Source organism: Oncorhynchus gorbuscha, linkage group LG25 (genome assembly GCF_021184085.1).
Source record: "Oncorhynchus gorbuscha isolate QuinsamMale2020 ecotype Even-year linkage group LG25, OgorEven_v1.0, whole genome shotgun sequence".
NCBI lineage: Eukaryota > Metazoa > Chordata > Actinopteri > Salmoniformes > Salmonidae > Oncorhynchus > Oncorhynchus gorbuscha.
The window spans coordinates 37,841,175-37,866,337 of NC_060197.1; the positions used below are offsets into that span (position 1 = coordinate 37,841,175).

The 25,163-nt window shown below is 41.7% G+C and overlaps 1 protein-coding gene across 7 annotated transcripts in view; it reads right to left on the minus strand.

Annotated features, from left to right (window-relative positions):
- Positions 1 to 25,163, minus strand: part of LOC124013620 (neurexin-2-like) — a 1,135,017-nt gene that overhangs the window by 514,845 nt on the left and 595,009 nt on the right. For all 7 annotated transcript variants that reach the window (XM_046327950.1, XM_046327944.1, XM_046327948.1 and 4 more), the window contains one exon: positions 23,906 to 23,932. In XM_046327950.1, coding sequence (XP_046183906.1) covers positions 23,906 to 23,932 — 27 coding nt within the window. The remainder of the gene's footprint in view (positions 1 to 23,905; positions 23,933 to 25,163) is intronic.

The following is a 25,163-nucleotide window of genomic DNA, read 5'->3' on the forward strand; positions in this document are numbered from 1 at the left end:
GAGAGAGAGAGCGGGAGAGAGAGAGAGAGAGAGAGAGAGAGAGAGAGAGAGAGAGAGAGAGAGAGAGAGAGCGGGAGAGAGAGAGAGAGAGAGAGAGAGAGAGAGAGAGAGAGAGAGAGAGAGAGAGAGAGAGAGAGAGAGAGAGCGGGAGAGAGGGACATGACTGACTCAACCTACATATAAAGAACTACCTAGCTAATGGAAGTAAATCTGCACACCAACATCATTATCCAAATGTCCATTGGTGTCATTCATCAAAATATATACATCTTTTAGATTTGATGCTGTACAGGATATTCAGATATGGATTTTGTATTATTATTGTTCTACTACAGTATGTAAATTCTTTCTCTGAGATACAAATGTTTTCCATTGAAACCGCTACACTTTCAGTATTCATCTAACCTATTTCCATACCATATAGCTCAAATGACTGCATGCATACTGTAGCCATTTCTTTTTGTACAGGCCTCAAATTGAATTCATGGAGGTAGCAGGGCTGTGCAACTAACAGCTTATTTAAAGACCCTGGGAACATTTTCATGATTCATGACCATGAACTGTGTTATTAACCTACCTCATTGACTTTCAGATTGTGGAGTGGCTCGGTTAGAAATGAACCCCAGCACCATTTCAATTGGAAACCATTCCTGGTATAGCATGCTGTACTTGTAAATAAGCCCTATTCCCGTGAATACAGTGCCATTTAACAGGGTCCATATTGTTTTGTAGGGGACAATAAAAACGCTATTGATTTGTTTCATCATCTGGTGAATAACATTTGTTAAGAGGGTGATTGAGATTCTATGATGTGCAATGGACAGACCCGTCTGGGCATGTCTCTCTCCATGTTTCAGGACAACAGCAATGGACAGACCCGTCTGGGCATGTCTCTCTCCATGTTTCAGGACAACAGCAATGGACAATGGTCTCTCTCCACAGACAGCCGTCTGGGCATGTCTCTCTCCATGTTTCAGGACAACAGCAATGGACAGACCCGTCTGGGCATGTCTCTCTCCATGTTTCAGGACAACAGCAATGGACAGACCCGTCTGGGCATGTCTCTCTCCATGTTTCAGGACAACAGCAATGGACAGACCCGTCTGGGCATGTCTCTCTCCATGTTTCAGGACAGCAATGGACAGAGACCCATGTTTCTGGGCATGTCTCTCTCCATGTTTCAGGACAACAGCAATGGACAGACCCGTCTGGGCATGTCTCTCTCCATGTTTCAGGACAACAGCAATGGACAGACCCGTCTGGGCATGTCTCTCTCCATGTTTCAGGACAACAGCAATGGACAGACCCGTCTGGGCATGTCTCTCTCCATGTTTCAGGACAACAGCAATGGACAGACCCGTCTGGGCATGTCTCTCTCCATGTTCCAGGACAACGGCAATGGACAGGACAACAGCAATGGACAGACCCGTCTGGGCATGTCTCTCTCCATGTTTCAGGACAACAGCAATGGACAGACCCGTCTGGGCATGTCTCTCTCCATGTTCCAGGACAACAGCAATGGACAGACCCGTCTGGGCATGTCTCTCTCCATGTTCCAGGACAACAGCAATGGACAGACTGGGCCTGGGCATGTCTCTCCATGTTTCAGGACAACAGCAATGTCTCTCTCCATGTTTCAGGACAACAGCAATGGACAGACCCGTCTGGGCATGTCTCTCTCCATGTTCCAGGACAACAGCAATGGACAGACCCGTCTGGGCATGTCTCTCTCCATGTTTTCAGGACAATGTCTCTCTCCATGTTCCAGGAAATGGACAGACCCGTCTGGGCATGTCTCTCTCCATGTTTCAGGACAACAGCAATGGACAGACCCGTCTGGGCATGTCTCTCTCCATGTTTCAGGACAACAGCAATGGAAGGCTTTGTTGTGATATACTGCTGAAATGGTTGAGAAGTGGTTTCTATAGCATGAGATGGTCACTTGGCTCTGCTTAGGGATCAGGCTGTCTTTGACATTGATCGTCTTTGTCTCCTTAGCGTATGATGTCATATTTTCTATGATATCCAAGGAGAGAGGGGCCCATCTCAGATTTAATGAAGGGTGTGTGTGCCAGCCAGTTGTAATAGCGCCAGTCTGCTAACAGCTAGCGCATCCACCGAGATGAAAGACGTGCTGAACAACAGAGTGTGGTGATTAAAACACAAGAAGACAGCCAGACAAGATCCTCTCCGACTCTCACTCTGTTTTCTCATGCTCTCAATTTCTCTCTGTCCATTCCCCCTCTCTCCCCCTCTGCTCCTGTTTTGCTTTCTCTTTACCCCCCCCCCTTTCTCTCCACCACCTCTCGCTCTACCTCATTCTCTCCCTTGCTACATACTCTCAGATCCCCATCCTCACAGAACAGAAAATACCTCTTTCTCTCTCTTTATCTCCATCTCACCCTCTTCCCTCTCATCTATTTCCATATTGAAAACGGAGCAGACCTTTTCTCATCTCTCATCTCTCCCTCTTGGGGAAAGTAGGCCACGCTGGCAGTCAGTTGAGGACACTGTCGCATCCTGCCACCAAAGCAGAACAACCCCAGCAGCCAAAACATGGCCTGATTTGCCAGGGGATACGAGGGAGGGGGATGGGAGAGACGGCCACACAGAGTGTGACTCCCAGCCATGATTATCCATTATCCATGACCCTGTAGGCCAATTATCACGATAAGGGACAGAGAGGAGGGCCAGGTGGGTTGTTATCAGACTGCTTCTCTAACACCTGCACCCTCACTGTAAGGTGTGTGGTGCCTGTTCGCATGCATGATGAGACCAAATCTGTTGTTATCTAGCCGAGCAATGGAGGGAGGGGAGATGTCGAGTGGAAGAGTGATTGATACTAATAGTGAAGGAGGTGAGAAATTAATCTCTCTCTCTCCTTCATCTAATTAATCTTCCTCTTCATCGTCCTCCCCATCTTCCTCTATCTATCATTTATTCCCTCTATCTTCCTCTTTATATCGTTTCATCTCTCTATCTTCCTCTTTCTATCGTTTCATCTCTCTATCTTCCTCTTTCTATCGTTTCATCTCTCTATCTTCCTCTGTCTATCGTTTCATCTCTCTATCTTCCTCTGTCTATCGTTTCATCTCTCTATCTTCCTATTTCTATCGTTTCATCTCTCTATCTTCCTCTTTCTATCGTTTCATTTCTCTATCTTCCTCTTTCTATCGTTTCATCTCTATCTTCCTTTCTATCGTTTCATTTCTCTATCTTCCTCTTTCTATCGTTTCATCTCTCTATCTTCCTCTTTCTATCGTTTCATCTTCTCTATCTTCCTCTGTCTATCGTTTCATCTCTCTATCTTCCTTTCTATCGTTTTTCATCTCTCTATCTTCCTCTATCTGTTTCATCTATCTCTATCTTCCTCTATCTATCTTTCATCTCTCTATCTTCCTCTGTCTATCGTTTCATCTCTCTATCTTCCTTATCTATCTCTTCATCTCTATATCTTCCTCTGTCTATCGTTTTCATCTCTTCTATCTTCCTCTGTCTATCGTTTCATCTCTCTATCTTCCTCTATCTATCTCTTCATCTCTATATCTTCCTCTGTCTATCGTTTCATCTCTCTATCTTCCTCTTCTATCGTTTCATCTCTCTATCTTCCTCTGTCTATCGTTTCATCTCTCTATCTTCCTCTTTCTATCGTTTCATCTCTCTATCTTCCTCTGTCTATCGTTTCATCTCTCTATCTTCCTCTTTCTATCATCTCTCTATCTTTCCTCTTTCATCTCTCTATCTTCCTCTGTCTATCGTTTCATCTCTCTATCTTCCTCTGTCTATCGTTTCATCTCTCTATCTTCCTCTGTCTATCGTTTCATCTCTCTATCTTCCTCTGTCTATCGTTTCATCTCTCTATCTTCCTCTGTCTATCGTTTCATCTCTCTATCTTCCTCTTTCTATCGTTTCATCTCTCTATCTTCCTCTGTCTATCATTTCATCTCTCTATCTTCCTCTGTCTATCGTTTTTCATCTCTCTATCTTCCTCTATCGTTTCATCTCTCTATCTTCCTCTGTCTATCGTTTCATCTCTCTATCTTCCTCTGTCTATCGTTTCATCTCTCTATCTTCCTCTGTCTATCGTTTCATCTCTCTATCTTCCTCTGTCTATCGTTTCATCTCTCTATCTTCCTCTGTCTATCTCTTCATCTCTCTATCTTCCTCTGTCTATCGTTTCATCTCTCTATCTTCTATCTTCCTTCTATCGTTTCATCTCTCTATCTTCCTCTTTCTATCGTTTCATCTCTCTATCTTCCTCTTTCTATCGTTTCATCTCTCTATCTTCCTCTTTCTATCTGTTTCATCTCTCTATCTTCCTCTGTCTATCGTTTCATCTATCTCTCTATCTTCCTCTGTCTATCGTTTCATCTCTCTATCTTCCTCTTCTATCGTTTCATCTCTCTATCTTCCTCTTTCTATCGTTTCATCTCTCTATCTTCCTCTTTCTATCGTTTCATCTCTCTATCTTCCTCTGTCTATCATTTCACCTCTCTATCCTCCTCTTTCTATCGTTTCATCTCTCTATCTTCCTCTATCGTTTCATCTCTCTATCTTCCTCTGTCTATCGTTTCATCTCTCTATCTTCCTCTGTCTATCGTTTCATCTCTCTATCTTCCTTATCTATCTCTTCATCTCTATATCTTCCTCTGTCTATCGTTTCATCTCTCTATCTTCCTCTTTCTATCGTTTCATCTCTCTATCTTCCTCTGTCTATCGTTTCATCTCTCTATCTTCCTCTGTCTATCGTTTCATCTCTCTATCTTCCTCTGTCTATCGTTTCATCTCTCTATCTTCCTCTGTCTATCGTTTCATCTCTCTATCTTCCTCTTTCTATCGTTTCATCTCTCTATCTTCCTCTGTCTATCGTTTCATCTCTCTATCTTCCTCTTTCTATCATTTCATCTCTCTATCTTCCTCTTTCTATCATTCCATCTCTCTATCTTCCTCTATCGTTTCACCTCTCTATCTTCCTCTGTCTATCGTTTCATCTCTCTATCTTCCTCTGTCTATCGTTTCATCTCTCTATCTTCCTCTTTCTATCGTTTCATTCTCATTCTCTATCTTCTCTTTCTATCTTCATCTCTCTATCTTCCTCGTTTCATCTCTCTATCTTCCTCTGTCTGTCGTTTCATCTCTCTATCTTCCTCTTCTGTCGTTTCATCTCCATCTATCGTTTCATCTCTCTATCTTCCTCTTTCTATCGTTTCATCTCTCTATCTTCCTCTCTATCGTTTCATCTCTCTATCTTCCTCTGTCTATCGTTTCATCTCTCTATCTTCCTCTTTCTATCGTTTCATTTCATCTTCCTCTATCTTCTATCTTCCTCTGTCTATCGTTTCATCTCTCTATCTTCCTCTCTATCGTTTCATCTCTCTATCTTCCTCTTTCTATCGTTTCATCTCTCTATCTTCCTCTTTCTATCGTTTCATCTCTCTATCTTTCCTCTATCGTTTCATCTCTCTATCTTCCTCTGTCTATCGTTTCATCTCTCTATCTTCCTCTTTCTATCGTTTCATCTCTCTATCTTCCTCTGTCTATCGTTTCATCTCTCTATCTTCCTCTGTCTATCTGTTTCGTTTCTCTCTATCTTCCTCTGTCTATCGTTTCATCTCTCTATCTCCTCTCTATCTTCATCTCTCTCTTTCTATCGTTTCATCTCTCTATCTTCCTCTGTCTATCGTTTCATCTCTCTATCTTCCTCTTTCTATCATTTCATCTCTCTATCTTCCTCTCTTCTATCATTTCATCTCTATCTTCTATCTCTATCGTTTCATCTCTCTATCTTCCTCTGTCTATCGTTTCATCTCTCTATCTTCCTCTGTCTATCGTTTCATCTCTCTATCTTCCTCTTTCTATCGTTTCATCTCTCTATCTTCCTCTTCTATCGTTTCATCTCTCTATCTTCCTCTGTCTATCGTTTCATCTCTCTATCTTCCTCTTTCTGTCATTTCATCTCTCTATCTTCCTCTTTCTATCGTTTCATCTCTCTATCTTCCTCTATCGTTTCATCTCTCTATCTTCCTCTGTCTGTCGTTTCATCTCTCTATCTTCCTCTTTCTGTCGTTTCATCTCTCTATCTTCCTCTTTCTATCGTTTCATCTCTCTATCTTCCTCTATCGTTTCATCTCTCTATCTTCCTCTGTCTATCGTTTCATCTCTCTATCTTCCTCTTTCTATCGTTTCATCTCTCTATCTTCCTCTATCGTTTCATCTCTCTATCTTCCTCTGTCTATCGTTTCATCTCTCTATCTTCCTCTGTCTATCGTTTCATCTCTCTATCTTCCTCTGTCTATCGTTTCATCTCTCTATCTTCCTCTGTCTATCGTTTCATCTCTCGTTTCATCTTCCTCTGTCTATCGTTTCTTCTATCTTCCTCTGTCTATCGTTTCATCTCTCTATCTTCTCTTTCTATCGTTTCATCTCTCTATCTTCCTCTGTCTATCGTTTCATCTCTCTATCTTCCTCTCTTCTCATCGTTTCATCTCTCTATCTTCCTCTTTCTATCATTCCATCTTCTCTCTATCATTCCATTCTATCTTCCTCTTCTTTCTCTCTATCTTCCTCTGTCTATCGTTTCATCTCTCTATCTTCCTCTGTCTATCGTTTCATCTCTCTATCTTCCTCTGTCTATCGTTTCATCTCTCTATCTTCCTCTGCCTATCTCTTCATCTCTCTATCTTCCTCTGTCTATCGTTTCATCTCTCTATCTTCCTCTGTCTATCGTTTCATCTCTCTATCTTCCTCTGTCTATCGTTTCATCTCTCTATCTTCCTCTTTCTATCGTTTCATCTCTCTATCTTCCTCTTTCTATCACTCCATCTCTCTATCTTCCTCTTTCTATTGTTTCACCTCTCTATCTTCCTCTATCGTTTCACCTCTCTATCTTCCTCTGTCTATCGTTTCATCTCTCTATCTTCCTATTTCTATCGTTTCATCTCTCTATCTTCCTCTTTCTATCGTTTCATCTCTCTATCTTCCTCTCTATCGTTTCATCTCTCTATCTTCCTTTTTCTATCGTTTCATCTCTCTATCTTCCTCTGTCTATCATTTCACCTCTCTATCCTCCTCTTTCTATCGTTTCATCTCTCTATCTTCCTCTATCGTTTCATCTCTCTATCTTCCTCTGTCTATCGTTTCATCTCTCTATCTTCCTCTGTCTATCGTTTCATCTCTCTATCTTCCTTATCTATCTCTTCATCTCTATATCTTCCTCTGTCTATCGTTTCATCTCTCTATCTTCTATCGTTTCATCTCTCTATCTTCCTCTGTCTATCGTTTCATCTCTCTATCTTCCTCTGTCTATCGTTTCATCTCTCTATCTTCCTCGTTTCATCTCTCTATCTTCCTCTGTCTATCGTTTCATCTCTCTATCTTCCTCTGTCTATCGTTTCATCTCTCTATCTTCCTCTGTCTATCGTTTCATCTCTCTATCTTCCTCTGTCTATCGTTTCATCTCTCTATCTTCCTCTGTCTATCGTTTTTCATCTCTCTATCTTCCTCTCTTCTATTCTTCCTCTGTCTATCATTTCTCTATCTTCCTCTTTCTATCGTTTCATCTCTCTATCTTCCTCTGTCTGTCGTTTCATCTCTCTATCTTCCTCTTTCTGTCATTTCATCTCTCTATCTTCCTCTTTCTATCGTTTCATCTCTCTATCTTCCTCTATCGTTTCATCTCTCTATCTTCCTCTGTCTATCGTTTCATCTCTCTATCTTTCATCGTTTCATCTCTCTATCTTCCTCTTTCTATCATTTCATCTCTCTATCTTCTCTTTCTATCGTTTCATCTCTCTATCTTCCTCTGTCTCTATCTCTGTCTATCGTTTCATCTCTCTATCTTCCTCTGTCTATCGTTTCATCTCTCTATCTTCCTCTTTATCGTTTCATCTCTCTATCTTCCTCTTTCTATCGTTTCATCTCTCTATCTTCTCTATCGTTTCATCTCTCTATCTTCCTCTGTCTATCGTTTCATCTCTCTATCTTCCTCTTTCTATCGTTTCATCTCTCTATCTTCCTCTATCGTTTCATCTCTCTATCTTCCTCTGTCTATCGTTTCATCTCTCTATCTTCATCTTTCTATCGTTTCATCTCTCTATCTTCCTCTGTCTATCGTTTCATCTCTCTATCTTCCTCTGTCTATCGTTTCATCTCTCTATCTTCCTCTTTCTATCGTTTCATCTCTCTATCTTCCTCTCTATCGTTTCATCTTCTCTCTATCTTCCTCTGTCTATCGTTTCATCTCTCTATCTTCCTCTTTCTATCGTTTCATCGTTTCTCTCTATCTTCCTCTGTCTATCGTTTCATCTCTCTATCTTCCTCTTCTATCGTTTCATCTCTCTATCTTTCTATCGTTTCATCTCTCTATCTTCCTCTGTCTATCGTTTCATCTCTCTATCTTCCTCTGTCTATCGTTTCATCTCTCTATCTTCCTCTGTCTATCGTTTCATCTCTCTATCTTCCTCTGTCTATCGTTTCATCTCTCTATCTTCCTCTTTCTATCGTTTCATCTCTCTATCTTCCTCTGTCTATCGTTTCATCTCTCTATCTTCCTCTTTCTATCATTTCATCTCTCTATCTTCCTCTTTCTATCATTCCATCTCTCTATCTTCCTCTATCGTTTCACCTCTCTATCTTCCTCTGTCTATCGTTTCATCTCTCTATCGTTTCATCTCTCTATCTTCCTCTGTCTATCGTTTCATCTCTCTATCTTCCTCTGTCTATCGTTTCATCTCTCTATCTTCCTCTGCCTATCTCTTCATCTCTCTATCTTCCTCTGTCTATCGTTTCATCTCTCTATCTTCCTCTGTCTATCGTTTCATCTCTCTATCTTCCTCTGTCTATCGTTTCATCTCTCTATCTTCCTCTTTCTATCGTTTCATCTCTCTATCTTCCTCTTTCTATCACTCCATCTCTCTATCTTCCTCTTTCTATTGTTTCACCTCTCTATCTTCCTCTATCGTTTCACCTCTCTATCTTCCTCTGTCTATCGTTTCATCTCTCTATCTTCCTATTTCTATCGTTTCATCTCTCTATCTTCCTCTTTCTATCGTTTCATCTCTCTATCTTCTCTCTATCGTTTCATCTCTCTATCTTCCTATTTCTATCGTTTCATCTCTCTATCTTCCTCTTTCTATCGTTTCATTTCTATCTTCCTCTGTCTCATTTATCTCTCTATCCTCCTCTTTCTATCGTTTCATCTCTCTATCTTCCTCTATCGTTTCATCTCTCTATCTTCTATCTTCTCTCTGTCTATCGTTTCATCTCTCTATCTTCCTCTGTCTATCGTTTCATCTCTCTATCTTCTCTTTCATCTCTTCATCTCTATCTTCCTCTGTCTATCGTTTTTCATCTCTCTATCTTCTCTCTGTCATCTTCATCTTCTCTATCTTCCTCTTTCTGTCGTTTCATCTCTCTATCTTCCTCTCTTCTATCGTTTCATCTCTCTATCTTCCTCTATCGTTTCATCTCTCTATCTTCCTCTGTCTATCGTTTCATCTCTCTATCTTCCTCTTTCTATCGTTTCATCTCTCTATCTTCCTCTATCGTTTCATCTCTCTATCTTCCTCTGTCTATCGTTTTTCTATCTCTTTCTATCTTCTCTCTTTCTATCGTTTCATCTCTCTATCTTCCTCTATCGTTTCATCTCTCTATCTTCATCTTTCTATCGTTTCATCTCTCTATCTTCCTCTATCGTTTCATCTCTCTATCTTCCTCTGTCTATCGTTTCATCTCTCTAACTTCCTCTGTCTATAGTTTCATCTCTCTATCTTCCTCTTTCTATCGTTTCATCTCTCTATCTTCCTCTGTCTATCGTTTCATCTCTCTATCTTCATCTTTCTATCGTTTCATCTCTCTATCTTCCTCTATGGTTTCATCTCTCTATCTTCATCTTTCTATCGTTTCATCTCTCTATCTTCCTCTATCGTTTCATCTCTCTATCTTCCTCTATCGTTTCATCTCTCTATCTTCCTCTATCGTTTCATCTCTCTATCTTCCTCTATCGTTTCATCTCTCTATCTTCCTCTTTCTATCGTTTCATCTCTCTATCTTCCTCTATCGTTTCATCTCTCTATCTTCCTCTTTCTATCGTTTCATCTCTCTATCTTCCTCTATCGTTTCATCTCTCTATCTATCGTTTCATTTCATCTCGTTTCTCTATCTTCTCTATCTTCCTCTTCTATCGTTTCATCTCTCTATCTTCCTCTTTCTATCGTTTCATCTCTCTATCTTCCTCTATCGTTTCATCTCTCTATCTTCCTCTTTCTATCGTTTCATCTCTCTATCTTCCTCTATCGTTTCATCTCTCTATCTTCCTCTTTCTATCGTTTCATCTCTCTATCTTCCTCTGTCTATCATTTCATCTCTCTATCTCTTTCATCGTTTCTCTCTATCTTCCTCTTCTATCGTTTCATCTCTCTATCTTCCTCTATCGTTTCATCTCTCTATCTTCCTCTGTCTATCATTTCATCTTTCATCTTCTCTCTATCGTTTTCCTTATCTATCTCTTCATCTCTCTATCTTCCTCTGTCTGTCGTTTCATCTCTCTATCTTCCTCTTTCTATCGTTTCATCTCTCTATCTTCCTCTTTCTATCGTTTCATCTCTCTATCTTCCTCTATCGTTTCATCTCTCTATCTTCCTCTGTCTATCGTTTCATCTCTCTATCTTCCTCTTTCTATCGTTTCATCTCTCTATCTTCTCTTTCTATCGTTTCATCTCTCTATCTTCCTCTGTCTATCGTTTCATCTCTCTATCTTCATCTTTCTATCGTTTCATCTCTCTATCTTCCTCTATCGTTTCATCTCTCTATCTTCATCTTTCTATCGTTTCATCTCTCTATCTTCCTCTATCGTTTCATCTCTCTATCTTCCTCTGTCTATAGTTTCATCTCTCTATCTTCCTATCTTTCTATCGTTTCATCTTCTATCTTCCTCTGTCTATCTTCTATCTCTATCGTTTCATCTCTCTATCTTCCTCTATCGTTTATCTCTATCTTCATCTTTCTATCGTTTCATCTCTCTATCTTCCTCTATCGTTTTTCTATCTTCCTCTATCTTCATCTCTATCGTCTATTTCATCTCTCTATCTTCCTCTATCGTTTCATCTCTCTATCTTCCTCTTTCTATCGTTTCATCTCTCTATCTTCCTCTTTCTATCGTTTCATCTCTCTATCTTCCTCTATCGTTTCATCTCTCTATCTTCCTCTTTCTATCGTTTCATCTCTCTATCTTCCTCTATCGTTTCATCTCTCTATCTTCCTCTTTCTATCGTTTCATCTCTCTATTTCATCTCTCTATCTTCTCTATCTTCCTCTATCTTCTATGTTTCATCTTCTCTATCTTCTATCTCTTTCTATCGTTTCATCGTTTCTCTATCTTCCTCTATCGTTTCATCTCTCTATCTTCCTCTTTCTATCGTTTCATCTCTCTATCTTCCTCTATCGTTTCATCTCTCTATCTTCTCTTTCTATCGTTTCATCTCTCTATCTTCCTCTATCGTTTCATCTCTCTAACTTCCTCTGTCTATCGTTTCATCTCTCTATCTTCCTCTGTCTATCTCTTCATCTCTCTCCCCCTCTCCTGGTGGATTTAGTTGATTTGGACCACGTCACCCAGCATGCAGCAGCAGCGTTGCCCTTGGAGACCCCATCATTCTGCTACAAGAGTATGAACCCAGACAGCATCAATGTGCTGTTGCTCCTCTCATTACACCTCCCATAACAAGCCTATATTTAACCTATCTCTCTGTCAGCCTATCGGGTTGAATGGGCTGACATCTCACCATGCAAGTTGAATACTAAGAGACTAGGGGTGTATCTCAATGCTGTTAAGTTGCTTCCATTTCTTGTGTTTTCATCTCCATGATCACTGATCTGGCATGGCCTAAAATGGCCAGGCACGTATGCTGTTTGTCACTTGTTTGTGTTAAAAGTATACATGGAAAGGAAGCCATGGATGAGTATTGACACACCCAAGGAGATGAGTTGTATACCATCTTACCAAGCCATTAGGGTAGTGAAAAATGGTACAACATGGGGACAGGTAAGGAATATTCTGTAGCACCATACAGGGCTGGTGGGCAGGATGGCACCATACAGGGCTGGTGGGCAGGGTGGCACCATACAGGGCTGGTGGGCAGGGTGTCACCACACAGGACTGGTGGGCAGGGTGGCACCACACAGGACTGGTGGGCAGGGTGGCACCATACAGGGCTGGTGGGCAGGGTGTCACCATACAGGACTGGTGGGCAGGGTGGCACCATACAGGACTGGTGGGCAAGGTGGCACCATACAGGGCTGGTGGGCAGGGTGGCACCATACAGGACTGGTGGGCAAGGTGGCACCATACAGGACTGGTGGGCAGCAGGGTGGCACCACACAGGACTGGTGGGCAGCAGGGTGGCACCACACAGGGCAGGTGGGCAGGGTGGCACCACACAGGACTGGTGGGCAGGGTTGCACCAAACAGGGCTGGTGGGCAGGGTGGCACCATACAGGACTGGTGGGCAAGGTGGCACCATACAGGACTGGTGGGCAGCAGGGTGGCACCACACAGGACTGGTGGGCTGGGTGGCACCATACAGGACTGGTGGGCTGGGTGGCACCATACAGGACTGGTGGGCTGGGTGGCACCATGCTGGGCTGGTGGGCAGGCTGTCCTGGTGCCATAAATCATGGGGAGAGAGATAAATGGAGGGAGAGATACTCCTTGGGCGTCATGACACCCTCCTTAAATTATCCTCACTTTAAGTTACACCACCACCTTTTTCTGTCTTTCTGTATGTGACACACTGTCTCTCCCTCTATCGCTCCCTTTCTCACTCTTTCTCCCTTTCTCTCTATTTCTCTCCCCCTCTCCCTCTATTTCTCTCTCCCTCTCCCTCTCTTTCTCTCTCCTTCTCCCTCCATTTCTCTCTCCCTCTCCCTCTCTTTCTCTCTCCCTCTCCCTCTCTTTCTCTCTCCCTCTCCCTCTATTTCTCTCTCCCTCTCCCTCTATCGCTCACTCTCTCACTCTTTATCCCTTTCTCTCTATTTCTCTCCCCCTCTCCCTCTATTTCTCTCTCCCTCTCCCTCTATTTCTCTCTCCCTCTCCCCTCTCTCTCCATTTCTCTCTCCCTCTCCCTCTATCGCTCCCTCTCTCACTCTTTATCCCTTTCTCTCTATTTCTCTCCCCCTCTCCCTCTATTTCTCCCCCCTCCCTCTATTTCTCTCCCTCCCTCTATTTCTCTCCCTCTCCCTCTATTTCTCTCTCCCTCTCCCTCTATTTCTCTCCCCCTCTCCCTCTATTTCTCTCCCCCTCTCCCTCTATTTTCTCTCCCCATCTCCCTCTATTTCTCTCCCCATCTCCCTCTATTTCTCTCCCCATCTCCCTCTATTTCTCTCCCCTCTCCCTCTATTTCTCTCCCCCTCTCCCTCTATTTCTCTCTCCCTCTCCCTCTATTTCTCTCCCCATCTCCCTCTATGTCTCTCCCCCTCTCCCTCTATTTCTCTCTCCCTCTCCCTCTATTTCTCTCCCCCTCTCCCTCTATTTCTCTCCCCCTCTCCCTCTATTTCTCTCTCTCTCGTCTGTTGTCATTTCTCTGCTTCAGTCCTCACACCTCATTCTGTATCTCTGAGCTACTGTTGGTCTATTTCTCTCCCCCTCTCCCTCTATTTCTCTCCCCATCTCCCTCTATGTCTCTCCCCCTCTCCCTCTATTTCTCTCCCCCTCTATTTCTCTCTCCCTCTCCCCCTCTCTCTCCATTTCTCTCTCCCTCTCCCTCTCCCTCTATCGCTCCCTCTCTCACTCTTTATCCCTTTCTCTCTATTTCTCTCCCCTATTTCTCTCCCCCTCTCCCTCTATTTCTCTCTCTCCTCCCTCCCTCTATTTCTCTCCCCTCTCCCTCTATTTCTCTCCCCCTCTCCCTCTATTTCTCTCCCCTCTCCCTCTATTTCTCTCCCCATCTCCCTCTATGTCTCTCCCCCTCTCCCTCTATTTCTCTCTCCCTCTCCCTCTATTTCTCTCCCCCTCTCCCTCTATTTCTCTCCCCCTCTCCCTCTATTTCTCTCTCCCTCTCCCTCTATTTCTCTCCCCATCTCCCTCTATTTCTCTCCCCATCTCCTTCTGTCTCTCCCCCTCTCCCTCTATTTCTCTCCCCCTCTCCTCCTCTACTTCTCTCTCCCTCTCCCTCTATTTCTATTTCTCCCCCTCTCCCTCTATTTCTCTCCCCCTCTCCCTCTATTTCTCTCTCTCTCGTCTGTTGTCATTTCTCTGCTTCAGTCCTCACACCTCATTCTGTATCTCTGAGCTACTGTTGGTCTATTTCTCTCCCCCTCTCCCTCTATTTCTCTCCCCATCTCCCTCTATGTCTCTCCCCCTCTCCCTCTATTTCTCTCCCCCTCTCCCTCTATTTCTCTCTCCCTCTCCCTCTATTTCTCTCCCCATCTCCCTCTATGTCTCTCCCCCTCTCCCTCTATTTCTCTCTCCCTCTCCCTCTATTTCTCTCCCCCTCTCCCTCTATTTCTCTCCCCCTCTCCCTCTATTTCTCTCTCTCTCGTCTGTTGTCATTTCTCTGCTTCAGTCCTCACACTTCATTCTGTATCTCTGAGCTACTGTTGGTCTATTTCTCTCCCCCTCTCCCTCTATTTCTCTCCCCATCTCCCTCTATGTCTCTCCCCCTCTCCCTCTATTTCTCTCTCCCTCTCCCTCTATTTCTCTCTCCCTCTCCCTCTATTTCTCTCCCCATCTCCCTCTATGTCTCTCCCCCTCTCCCTCTATTTCTCTCTCCCTCTCCCTCTATTTCTCTCCCCCTCTCCCTCTATTTCTCTCTCTCTCGTCTGTTGTCATTTCTCTGCTTCAGTCCTCACACCTCATTCTGTATCTCTGAGCTACTGTTGGTCTATTTCTCTCCCCCTCTCCCTCTATTTCTCTCTCTCTCGTCTGTTGTCATTTCTCTGCTTCAGTCCTCACACCTCATTCTGTATCTCTGAGCTACTGTTGGTCTATTTGTCTCCTCTCCTCTTTCTCTACGTTGCTCTCTATTTTGGGTGAATAGTGTGAAGTAAGGGGTCTGACAGAGACAGTAGAAGAAACTTCCAGACTGGGGAAACACTCCCAAAAATGTAATCTCCCTCTAATTGTAAGGTGGTGGCAGGGTAGCCTAGTGGTTAGAGCATTGGACAAGTAACCGGAAGGTTGCAAGTTCAAACCCCCGAGCTGACAAGGTACAAATCTGTCGTTCTGCCCCTGAACAGGCAGTTAACCCACTGTTCCTAGGCCATCATTGAAAATAAGAATTTGTTCTTAACTGACTTGCCTAGTTAAATAAAGGTTAAAAAATCAAATAAAAAGGTCACAGTCAACATTATACTGACTGGCACCCTTTCAGGCTGGTCTTTCAGTCTACGTATTGCCCTTGTGGAAAACTGGCACATATCTTGTTCACTTTGGTGTTTTTTTGGCAAAGAAACATAAGCAATATTGATTCATTGTAATTTCACTGGAGACTAGTTTCCCCTTACTATTGGGGTAGCTTTCAACAGACTTGGAAAGGGAGTTTTGAAAAACGTACACCACATAACCACATACATGTGCACTTGTACACGCTCATTCCGTTTCAGCTCTAGTTAGGAAAATACCCTGATTATGTCGTCCTTTGAAGTTTGATGTGCTTCAAAGCTCTACTTTATTAGGTCATTTCTGCTTAACATCTGAAGAGGCATTTGGTTCATTTCTGATGTAAACATGCAGCAAGCCGGAAAATGTGTCAAGATTAAACGAGAACACATATGCGGTGGACACATGGATATTTGCGAACGTTTTTCCAAATCTTCAAAACGGGCCTCGGTAATGTTGTGAGAGTCATATCTCTGTTCCTGAGTGTAGCCATCTTATGAAGAAGTGTCTTCTCTCTCTGTGTGCACATTGCATATCCAGTAACACAGGACATTTCATAGGACACATTACAACTGTCCTAACCGGTTGTCATTTAATCAAAGTATATAATCAAAAATCAAACAAACATCGCTGACATAATTCTAGCTATTACGTTCATTTCATAAAGAATGCAGCTCATTGCAAAGGGTGCAGAAATGAAGACAAGTGTCCTAATACATGCCATCTCCTCAACAGTTGGCTGCTTGGAATGAATTTGGCCCTGAAGAGAGTCTGGGTATGAAAAGATCATTGAATTAAGCTCTGACCGCCACTCAAGCATTAAATTGCCTTAAAAGATGATTTAATTTCATCAGAGCATTGGGTGAAATGGAACTATTATACATGGCGATGTCAATACATGTCCAAACTGAACTCTACTGTAGTGTGGACTACTATCATAACTGATTTCATACAGCGTCACAATTATTTACATTTTTTACATTTTAAGTCATGATGTCTTGTTGAGTGTTGCTCTCGATAAGGACCCAATACATAAAACATTTTATGACACATATTAATCTTTATACATATGTACCACTTACATATTTAAACAGTAAGTTGTCTACCTATATTTAAGTGATAAGGCACAAGGGGGTGTGGTATATATTGGTCATATACCACAAACCCCCAAGGTGCCTTATTGCTGTTATAAACTGGTTACCAACGTAATTAGAGCTGTAAAAATACATGTTTTGACACACCCGTGGTTTACAGTATACGGTCTGATATTCAGGGCTCGACCTCCCAGTTTATAAATGCCTGTATAGCTAAATACCAATCCTATAGCCCTTGTTTTTCTCTATGCTAGTACTGTAGTCTGTTTCTCCGTCTCTGTGTTCTGGATGTCTCTGTGTGACTCGGGGACATGGGAAGTCATGCCTCAAAGCTCAGCGCAGGGCGACACACAGGCACAGAGATGTTACAGCGAGCAGGTGACACGGTGGTACTCACACACAGCCTACATGTTCCTGTGCCCCCACGTTTCTTCTATCTGGCCTTTGTGTGTGTGTGTGTGTGTGTGTGTGTGTGTGTGTGTGTGTGTGTGTGTGTGTGTGTGTGTGTGTGTGTGTGTGTGTGTGTGTGTGTGTGTGTGTGTGTGTGTGTGTGTGTGTGTGTGTGTGTGTGTGTGTGTGTGTGTGTGTGTGTGTGTGTGTGTGTGTGCGTGCGTGCTTATGAGCCTATACTCTACTTCATGCGCAAATATGTGTGTGTGCCTTAGATCGTGTGTGTGCCTAGGATCGTGTGTGTGCCTTGGATCGTGTGTGTGCCTTGGATCGTGTGTGTGTCTTGCATCATGTGTGTGCCTTGGATCGTGTGTGTGCCTTAGATCGTGTGTGTGCCTTGGATCGTGTGTGTGCCTTGGATCGTGTGTGTGCCTTGGATCGTGTGTGTGCCTTGGATCGTGTGTGTGCCTTGGATCGTGTGTGTGCCTTAGATCGTGTGTGTGCCTTGGATCGTGTGTGTGCCTTGGATTGTGTGTGTGCAAGTGGATGGGGCAAAAGGGCGTGACATTGACAGAAGGGTCTGGAGAGAACAACATTGCTCACCATACGTCACAACACATCTCATTGCAGAGAGGCTGGTGCTGTTAGGTGGTGAAATATCACCCTCCATATTGATACATCACTTACACCACCAAACTAACCACGCCCACTGGGTTACAGGATATCACTTACACCACCAAACTAACCACGCCCACTGGGTTACAGGATATCACTTACAGTGTAGGGAAGAATCTCACCCCAATTCACATAGGGAATAATTGGCATTATGTCTGCAGGAACACAAGTATTTCCCTACACCCGCAATAACATCTGCAATAACATCTGCTAAATATGTGGTATGCAACCAATAACATCTGATAAATATGTGGTATGTGACCAATATGTGACCAATAACATCTGTATGTGACCAATAACATCTGATAAATATGTGGTATGTGACCAATAACATCTGATAAATATGTGACCAATAACATCTGATAAATATGTGGTATGTGACCAATAACATCTGATAAATATGTGGTATGTGACCAATAACATCTGATAAATATGTGGTATGTGACCAATAACATCTGATAAATATGTGGTATGTGACCAATAACATCTGATAAATATGTGGTATGTGACCAATAACATCTGATAAATATCTGTGGTATGTGACCAATAACATCTGATAAATATGTGGTATGTGACCAATAACATCTGATAAATATGTGGTATGTGACCAATAACATCTGCTAAATATGTGGTATGTGACCAATAACATCTGATAAATATGTGGTATGTGACCAATAACATCTGATAAATATGTGGTATGTGACCAATAACATCTGATAAATATGTGTTATGTGACCAATAACATCTGATAAATATGTGGTATGTGACCAATAACATCTGATAAATATGTGGTATGCGACCAATAACATCTGCTAAATATGTGGTATGTGACCAATAACATCTGATAAATATGTGGTATGTGACCAATAACATCTGATAAATATGTGGTATGTGACCAATAACATCTGATAAATATGTGGTATGTGACCAATAACATCTGATAAATATGTGGTATGTGACCAATAACATCTGATAAATATGTGGTATGTGACCAATAACATCTGATAAATATGTGGTATGTGACCAATAACATCTGATAAATATGTGGTATGTGACCAATAACATCTGATAAATATGTGGTATGTGACCAATAACATCTGATAAATATGTGGTATGTGACCAATAACATCTGATAAATATGTGGTATGTGACCAATAACATCTGATAAATATGTGGTATGCGACCAATAACATCTGATAAATATGTGGTATGCGACCAATAACATCTGATAAATATGTGGTATGTGACCAATAACATCTGATAAATATGTGGTATGCGACCAATAAAATTAGATTTCATCCTAAATGGCACCAAATTCCATTTATGATTCTCGTCAAAAGTGCTGTATAGGGAACACGGTGGCATTTGGGATGCAGCCTATCAGTGGGCTACTGGATATAACTTTTTCTTTTTACATTTTTTCTTTTAACCTTTATTTTACTAGGCAAGTCAGTTAAGAACAAATTCTTATTTTCAATGACAGCCTAGGAACAGTGGGTTAACTGCCTGTTCAGGGGCAGAACCACAGATTTGTACCTTGTCAGCTCGGGGATTTGAACTTGCAACTTTTCAGTTACTAGTCCAACACTCTAACCACTAGGCTACCCTGCCACCCCAAACTTAAGGGAAGAAGGAGATATTGGCATATAGACTAAATCAGGGGTATTCAAACATTACCCTGCGAGGTCCAGAGGTCCAGACTACTGCTGCTTTTCAGTTCTACCTGATAATAATGCCCCCATCTGATATCCCAGGTCTAAATCAGGGGTATTCAAATGTTACCCTGCGAGGTCCAGAGGTCCAGACTACTGCTGCTTTTCAGTTCTACCTGATAATAATGCCCCCATCTGATATCCCAGGTCTAAATCAGGGGTATTCAAATGTTACCCTGCGAGGTCCAGAGGTCCAGACTACTGCTGCTTTTCAGTTCTACCAGGGGTATTCAAATGTTACCCTGCGAGGTCCAGAGGTCCAGACTACTGCTGCTTTTCAGTTATACCTGATAATAATGCCCCCATCTGATATCCCAGGTCTAAATCAGTCCCAGATTAGAGGGGAACAATTGAAATAAGCAGTGAAACTGGCTTCGAGGTCCAGATTTGAATTTGAGGGGCTGCGTTTACGTATGCAGCCCAAAGCAGATGTTTTTTCTCCATTAATTTGGTCTTTTGACCAGTTAGATCAGCGTTTTTCCCAATAATTGGGTTAAAGATAATAATTGGGCTGTCTGTGTAAATCTATAGCAGATCTATGATAAGTAGAGCTAAGTAGAACAAGTTGGGTTTCCACAGGCTTTCTGTCGTCGTCTGAGGGTAGATAACCAGGAGAATTCCCTCAAACGACTGTACTGCCACTCAGAAACACAATGAAATGGAGAATAGACCATTCACTTGTTGATCCAGAGATGTCTGTGTGTGCGCCCCCTGCTGGAGAAACATAACCCTCCTTAATCCTTCTCTTTTCCAGAGACAAAGACTTGTCCATGTGTTATCCTGACATCTAGTGTTGGCTTGGTTGTAGTATGTTGTGTTCAAACCATCCCATTATTTCAACGTGAGTCATATATATATATGCCATTTAGCAGACGCTTTTATCCAAAGCGACTTACAGTCGTGTGTGCATACATTCTACATATGGGTGGTCCCGGGGATCGAACCCACTACCCTGGCGTTACAAGCGCCATGCTCTACCAACTGAGCTACAGAAGGACCACGCCAGCAGCAATAGAGAGAAGGAGGCTGTTCCATCATCATTATGACTCTTTCAGTATGCTGGTGGCGATGGCATGAATACAGGGCCTTCAGCATGAATACATGAATACAGGGCCTTCAGCATGAATACATGAATACAGGGCCTTCAGCATGAATACATGAATACAGGGCCTTCAGCATGAATACATGAATACAGGGCCTTCAGCATGAATACATGAATACAGGGCCTTCAGCATGAATACATGAATACAGGGCCTTCAGCATGAATACATGAATACAGGGCCTTCAGCATGAATACATGAATACAGGGCCTTCAGCATGAATACATGAATACAGGGCCTTCAGCATGAATACATGAATACAGGGCCTTCAGCATGAATACATGAATACAGGGCCTTCAGCATGAATACATGAATACAGGGCCTTCAGCATGAATACATGAATACAGGGCCTTCAGCATGAATACATGAATACAGGGCCTTCAGCATGAATACATGAATACAGGGCCTTCAGCATGAATACATGAATACAGGGCCTTCAGGAAGTATTCACTCCCCTTGACTTTTACACATGTTGTTGTTACAACCTGAATTCAATTGCGATTTTCTTTGTCACTGGCCTGAATATAGTTTTTAGATTTTATTATTATTTTTATTTTTTTACACATTAATAAAAAATCTAAAGCTGAAATGTATTGACTCAATAAGTATTCAATCCCTTAGTTATGGCAAGCCTATTTAAGTTCAGGAGTAAAAAAAATGCTTAAGAAGTCACATAATAACACCCTGTGTTCAAAATGAGTGTTTAACATGATTTCTGATTGACTACCTCATCTCTGTACCCCACACATCCAGTTATCTGTCAGATCCCTCAGTCCAGCAGGGCCTTTTAAACACAGATTCAACCACAAAGACCAGGGAGGTTTTCCAATGCCTCACAAAGAAGCCACCTATTGGTACAGCAGGTGTATTTTTTTAAAGCAGACATTGAATATCCCTTTGAGCACGGTGAAGTTATTAATTACACTGTGGGTGATGTATCAACACAACCAGTCACTGTAAAGATACATTCATCCATCTTAACTCAGTTGCTGGAGAGGAAGGAATGCGCTCAGCAGTGGTGTAAAGTACTTAAGTAAAAATACTTTAAAGTACCACTTAACTCATTTTTGAGGGTATCTGTACTTTAATATACTATTCCATTTTTTAAAAACGTTTACTTTTACTTCACTACATTCCTAAGGAAAAGTATGGACTTTTTACACATTTTCCCTGACACCCAAAAGTACTTGTTACATTTTTAAAGCTAAGCATAATCCAAAACATGCATCCTGTTTTGCACCATGTACTAGAGTCATACTGCAAAAAACGTGGCAAAGCAATGAACTTTTAGTCCTGAATACAAAGTCTTATGTTTGGGGCAAATCCAATCCAACACAATCCAACACTCTCCATATTTTCAAGCATAGTGCTGGCTGCTTCGTGTTATGGGTATGCTTGTAATCGTTAAGTATTGGGGAGTTTTTCAGGATAAAAGAATTACGGAGTGGAGAGTATTTTGTGTAGATTGTTGACAAACAATTACAATTAGATCCATTTTAATCCCACTTTGTAACACAACAAAATGTGAATATTTGCTGAAGGCACTGTATATTGCTGTGTATGTGGAATGCTTGTAGCACATACAAATATAGATACATATAGATACATATAGATACTGGCACTTTAAAAAAAGTATACATTTGTGCACTCAATGACAGACAGACAGACACACACACACACACACACACACACACACACACACACACACACACACACACACACACACACACACACACACACACACACACACACACACACACACACACACACACACACACACACACACACACACACACACACACACACACAGCAGGTTTCTCCTTAGTCATAGTGGGGCCTGCACTTACCTTGTCTGTTGACATGTTAACAGAGACAGTTTGCTGTCGTTCTCTCAGCATGCGTTGAAATACTTTTGTTTGTTCCCATGACGCTGTATATCTGTCTACTCTAGGGGGCTGTGCCCTCAATGGAGTCTACAGTTTTACATTTCAATTTCAGACATTTAATGAGTGCAGTAATTTCCCATTACGTATAGTGATTTCACATGATGCATTCCAACACCAGCACACATAAAACGAATCAACTAAACAGCCCTGTTCATTTGACTTAAATGAATCCCCAATAGTAGGGGGGAATTCACCAGTGTGTGAGTATGTGGGCAGAGAAAGTGAAAGTGTGTAGATTGGAAAGGGAAATGAGAGAGATATGCCTACAAAGCCATCGGGTCGTTCCAGCAATAGATGTCTTTTGAGTAGCGTAACTTGGTGGGAGAATTTTGAACATTCGGTCATGAATTGCACATGTTCAAATTGGTGGCAGAATTTTGAACATTCGGTCATGAATTGCACATGTTCAAATTAATAAAAAAATACATTTCCCATCTCAAGAGGTAATGCCTATTAAGCACCAAATAAAGTAACAGGATTGACTGTAACAGGGTTGACCGTAACAGGGTTGACCGTAACAGGGTTGACCGTAACAGGGTTGATGACTTCATCTTAAGTCAGCCATAAATCCCCTTGTGACAGGGGGAAAATAGTCTTGATGTTTGCAACAGGGAGGGGCAATTGAATGCAAGCTTCACAAATCCATTTAAATAGTTAAATTGTCGTGGGTGACAGGGTTGAAATGTTACACTCAACCTACTCAGTTTTTCACCACAAACACTAGAAAATGGCCAAAAAGAGTAGAGTGCTCTTACACTACGATTTGGCTATTGGATGTCCAATGTTTCTTTAAAAAATATATATATCCAAAAAGGGTTAGTTTAAACCATAATTAAAACGAGAATTTAGTTCAAATGACAGGGTTGAGCTTAACAAGAGGGAAAGGGTCTTTTGACCTTAAAATGAATAACTAAAGGCATTAAATAAAGAACATTCTTCTGAAAGGAGTTTGTCAACGCAATAAAATAATTGGCGCTTTACAATGCTGGCTAAAACTTGGGGTTAAACGGGTTAACATTTTCCTAGAAGCCACTTTAGCAAGTAGTTATTCAAATCAAAAAATCATATTTATGTCATTTTCCACGTGGTCTATATTAAAAGGCACTTCATTTAATATAACAGGCTTTTAACGTTCTATATTTGTGCACAAGACCTACTTAAAATATCAAAGGGAGGCACTCACTTCATGGAACGACCATATTAATGAAATGAGCAGGGTGGAATAGAAGGAAAGGAACAGTCAAAAGGACCAAAAAGGGGGGAAATAATAGACAGAAAGAAGAAAAGAAGGAAGGAAATTACAGGGGATTTATAAGAAAATTCTATCATGAAATGAAAATGGAAAAATCCTAGTCTCAGAGGCAGAATAAATAGCATAGGATGAGAAGATAGAGTATTGTATTACCAAAGAGGATAGATTTGTTTTAAATGGCAAAGATGACAAAGAGAGATAGCTTGTTTAAAAAAGGGCATCACAAAATAAAAGTGATTGGATTGACTTGACTTGAATGCATTACGGCAAAAACATTTATAAGGGACACACTTAACAGAAGACTGTTGATACAATCAGCAGAAAAATATAGATATAGTCATAAAAATGCATAGAACCACTTACTGAGGTTACAGTCTATCCTGATACAATCTGGTGGGAGAGAGAGCGAGATGGTGAGATCAAATCAAAAAAAGAGAGAGGAGAGAAAGAAGAATGAGAGAGAGAGAGAGAGAGAGAGAGAGAGAGAGAGAGAGAGAGAGAGAGAGAGAGAGAGAGAGAGAGAGAGCGAGAGACAATAACATTTTACATCCTTCAAGGTACATTCTGCAGACAACCAAGCATTTAGCTAGGGGCCACCATCCGGGGACAGAGCTACGAGTCAGGATCACCCTTTCCCACACCTCCGTCATCATCCCCTCACCATCCACCCCTCCCACCATCCACCCTTCAAAAGCCACCCAGTCCCAATGCACTACAGAAGGCAAGCTATTCACTCAATCCTTGATACAATGAAGCTCTCTCTCTATATATATATATATATATATATATTAAATATCACTGTAGGCCCACTCGATGGCAAGGGGACAATGCCCATTCAATAGGTTGACGATGATGAATGTACATTATTGTTACCTTGTGATGGACGACCAGTTTGATAGACAAAATAATAAATACATCCAGGTTAGAAAAGCGACACGATGCGATTGAACATAGAAAACTGAAGGATCTAATCTCACAGATAATAAGACTCATTCTTATACTTGTCTTCGACAGAACTGCAGTACATGTGACATGGACCGTTCACCATTGTTTGTCACAAGCATGTCATTTCAAGCTGCATATAAATCCAGTCTAATTTCATTTGTTAAATGTGCCGAATACAAGTGTAGACCTTACCTTGAAATGCTTTAGTAAATAGAGTTAAGAAAATATTTACTAAATAAACTAAATTAAAAAATAAGTAAATATCTGAATCAATCAAAAAGTATCACAATAAATGTACATAACAATAACAAGGCTACATCTAAGGGGCACCGGTACCGAGTCAATGTGCTGGGGTACAGGTTAGTCGAGGTCATTTAGAGAGTCAGGGAAAGCATGTCATTATTCCTATTCCCTCGAGTAGCTTTTATCAGAAATGACTTGACCATGTGCAAACAACTGCTCCATGGCTTTGTGGTTGTGGGTTAGAAACAGCTTGCCTTTTGTAGCCCCTCGGGTGTGGAAACCAACAGCAGCAATATTGGGAAAGGGTGATCTGCACACCCCAGCCACAGTAAGTCAAGCGCACACTTCTACAATATGGATATACTAAGAGCTATGCTATATGCTCTCAATAATCTCAATAAATGTTTTTCACTCGTCTTTAGTCTACACAGAT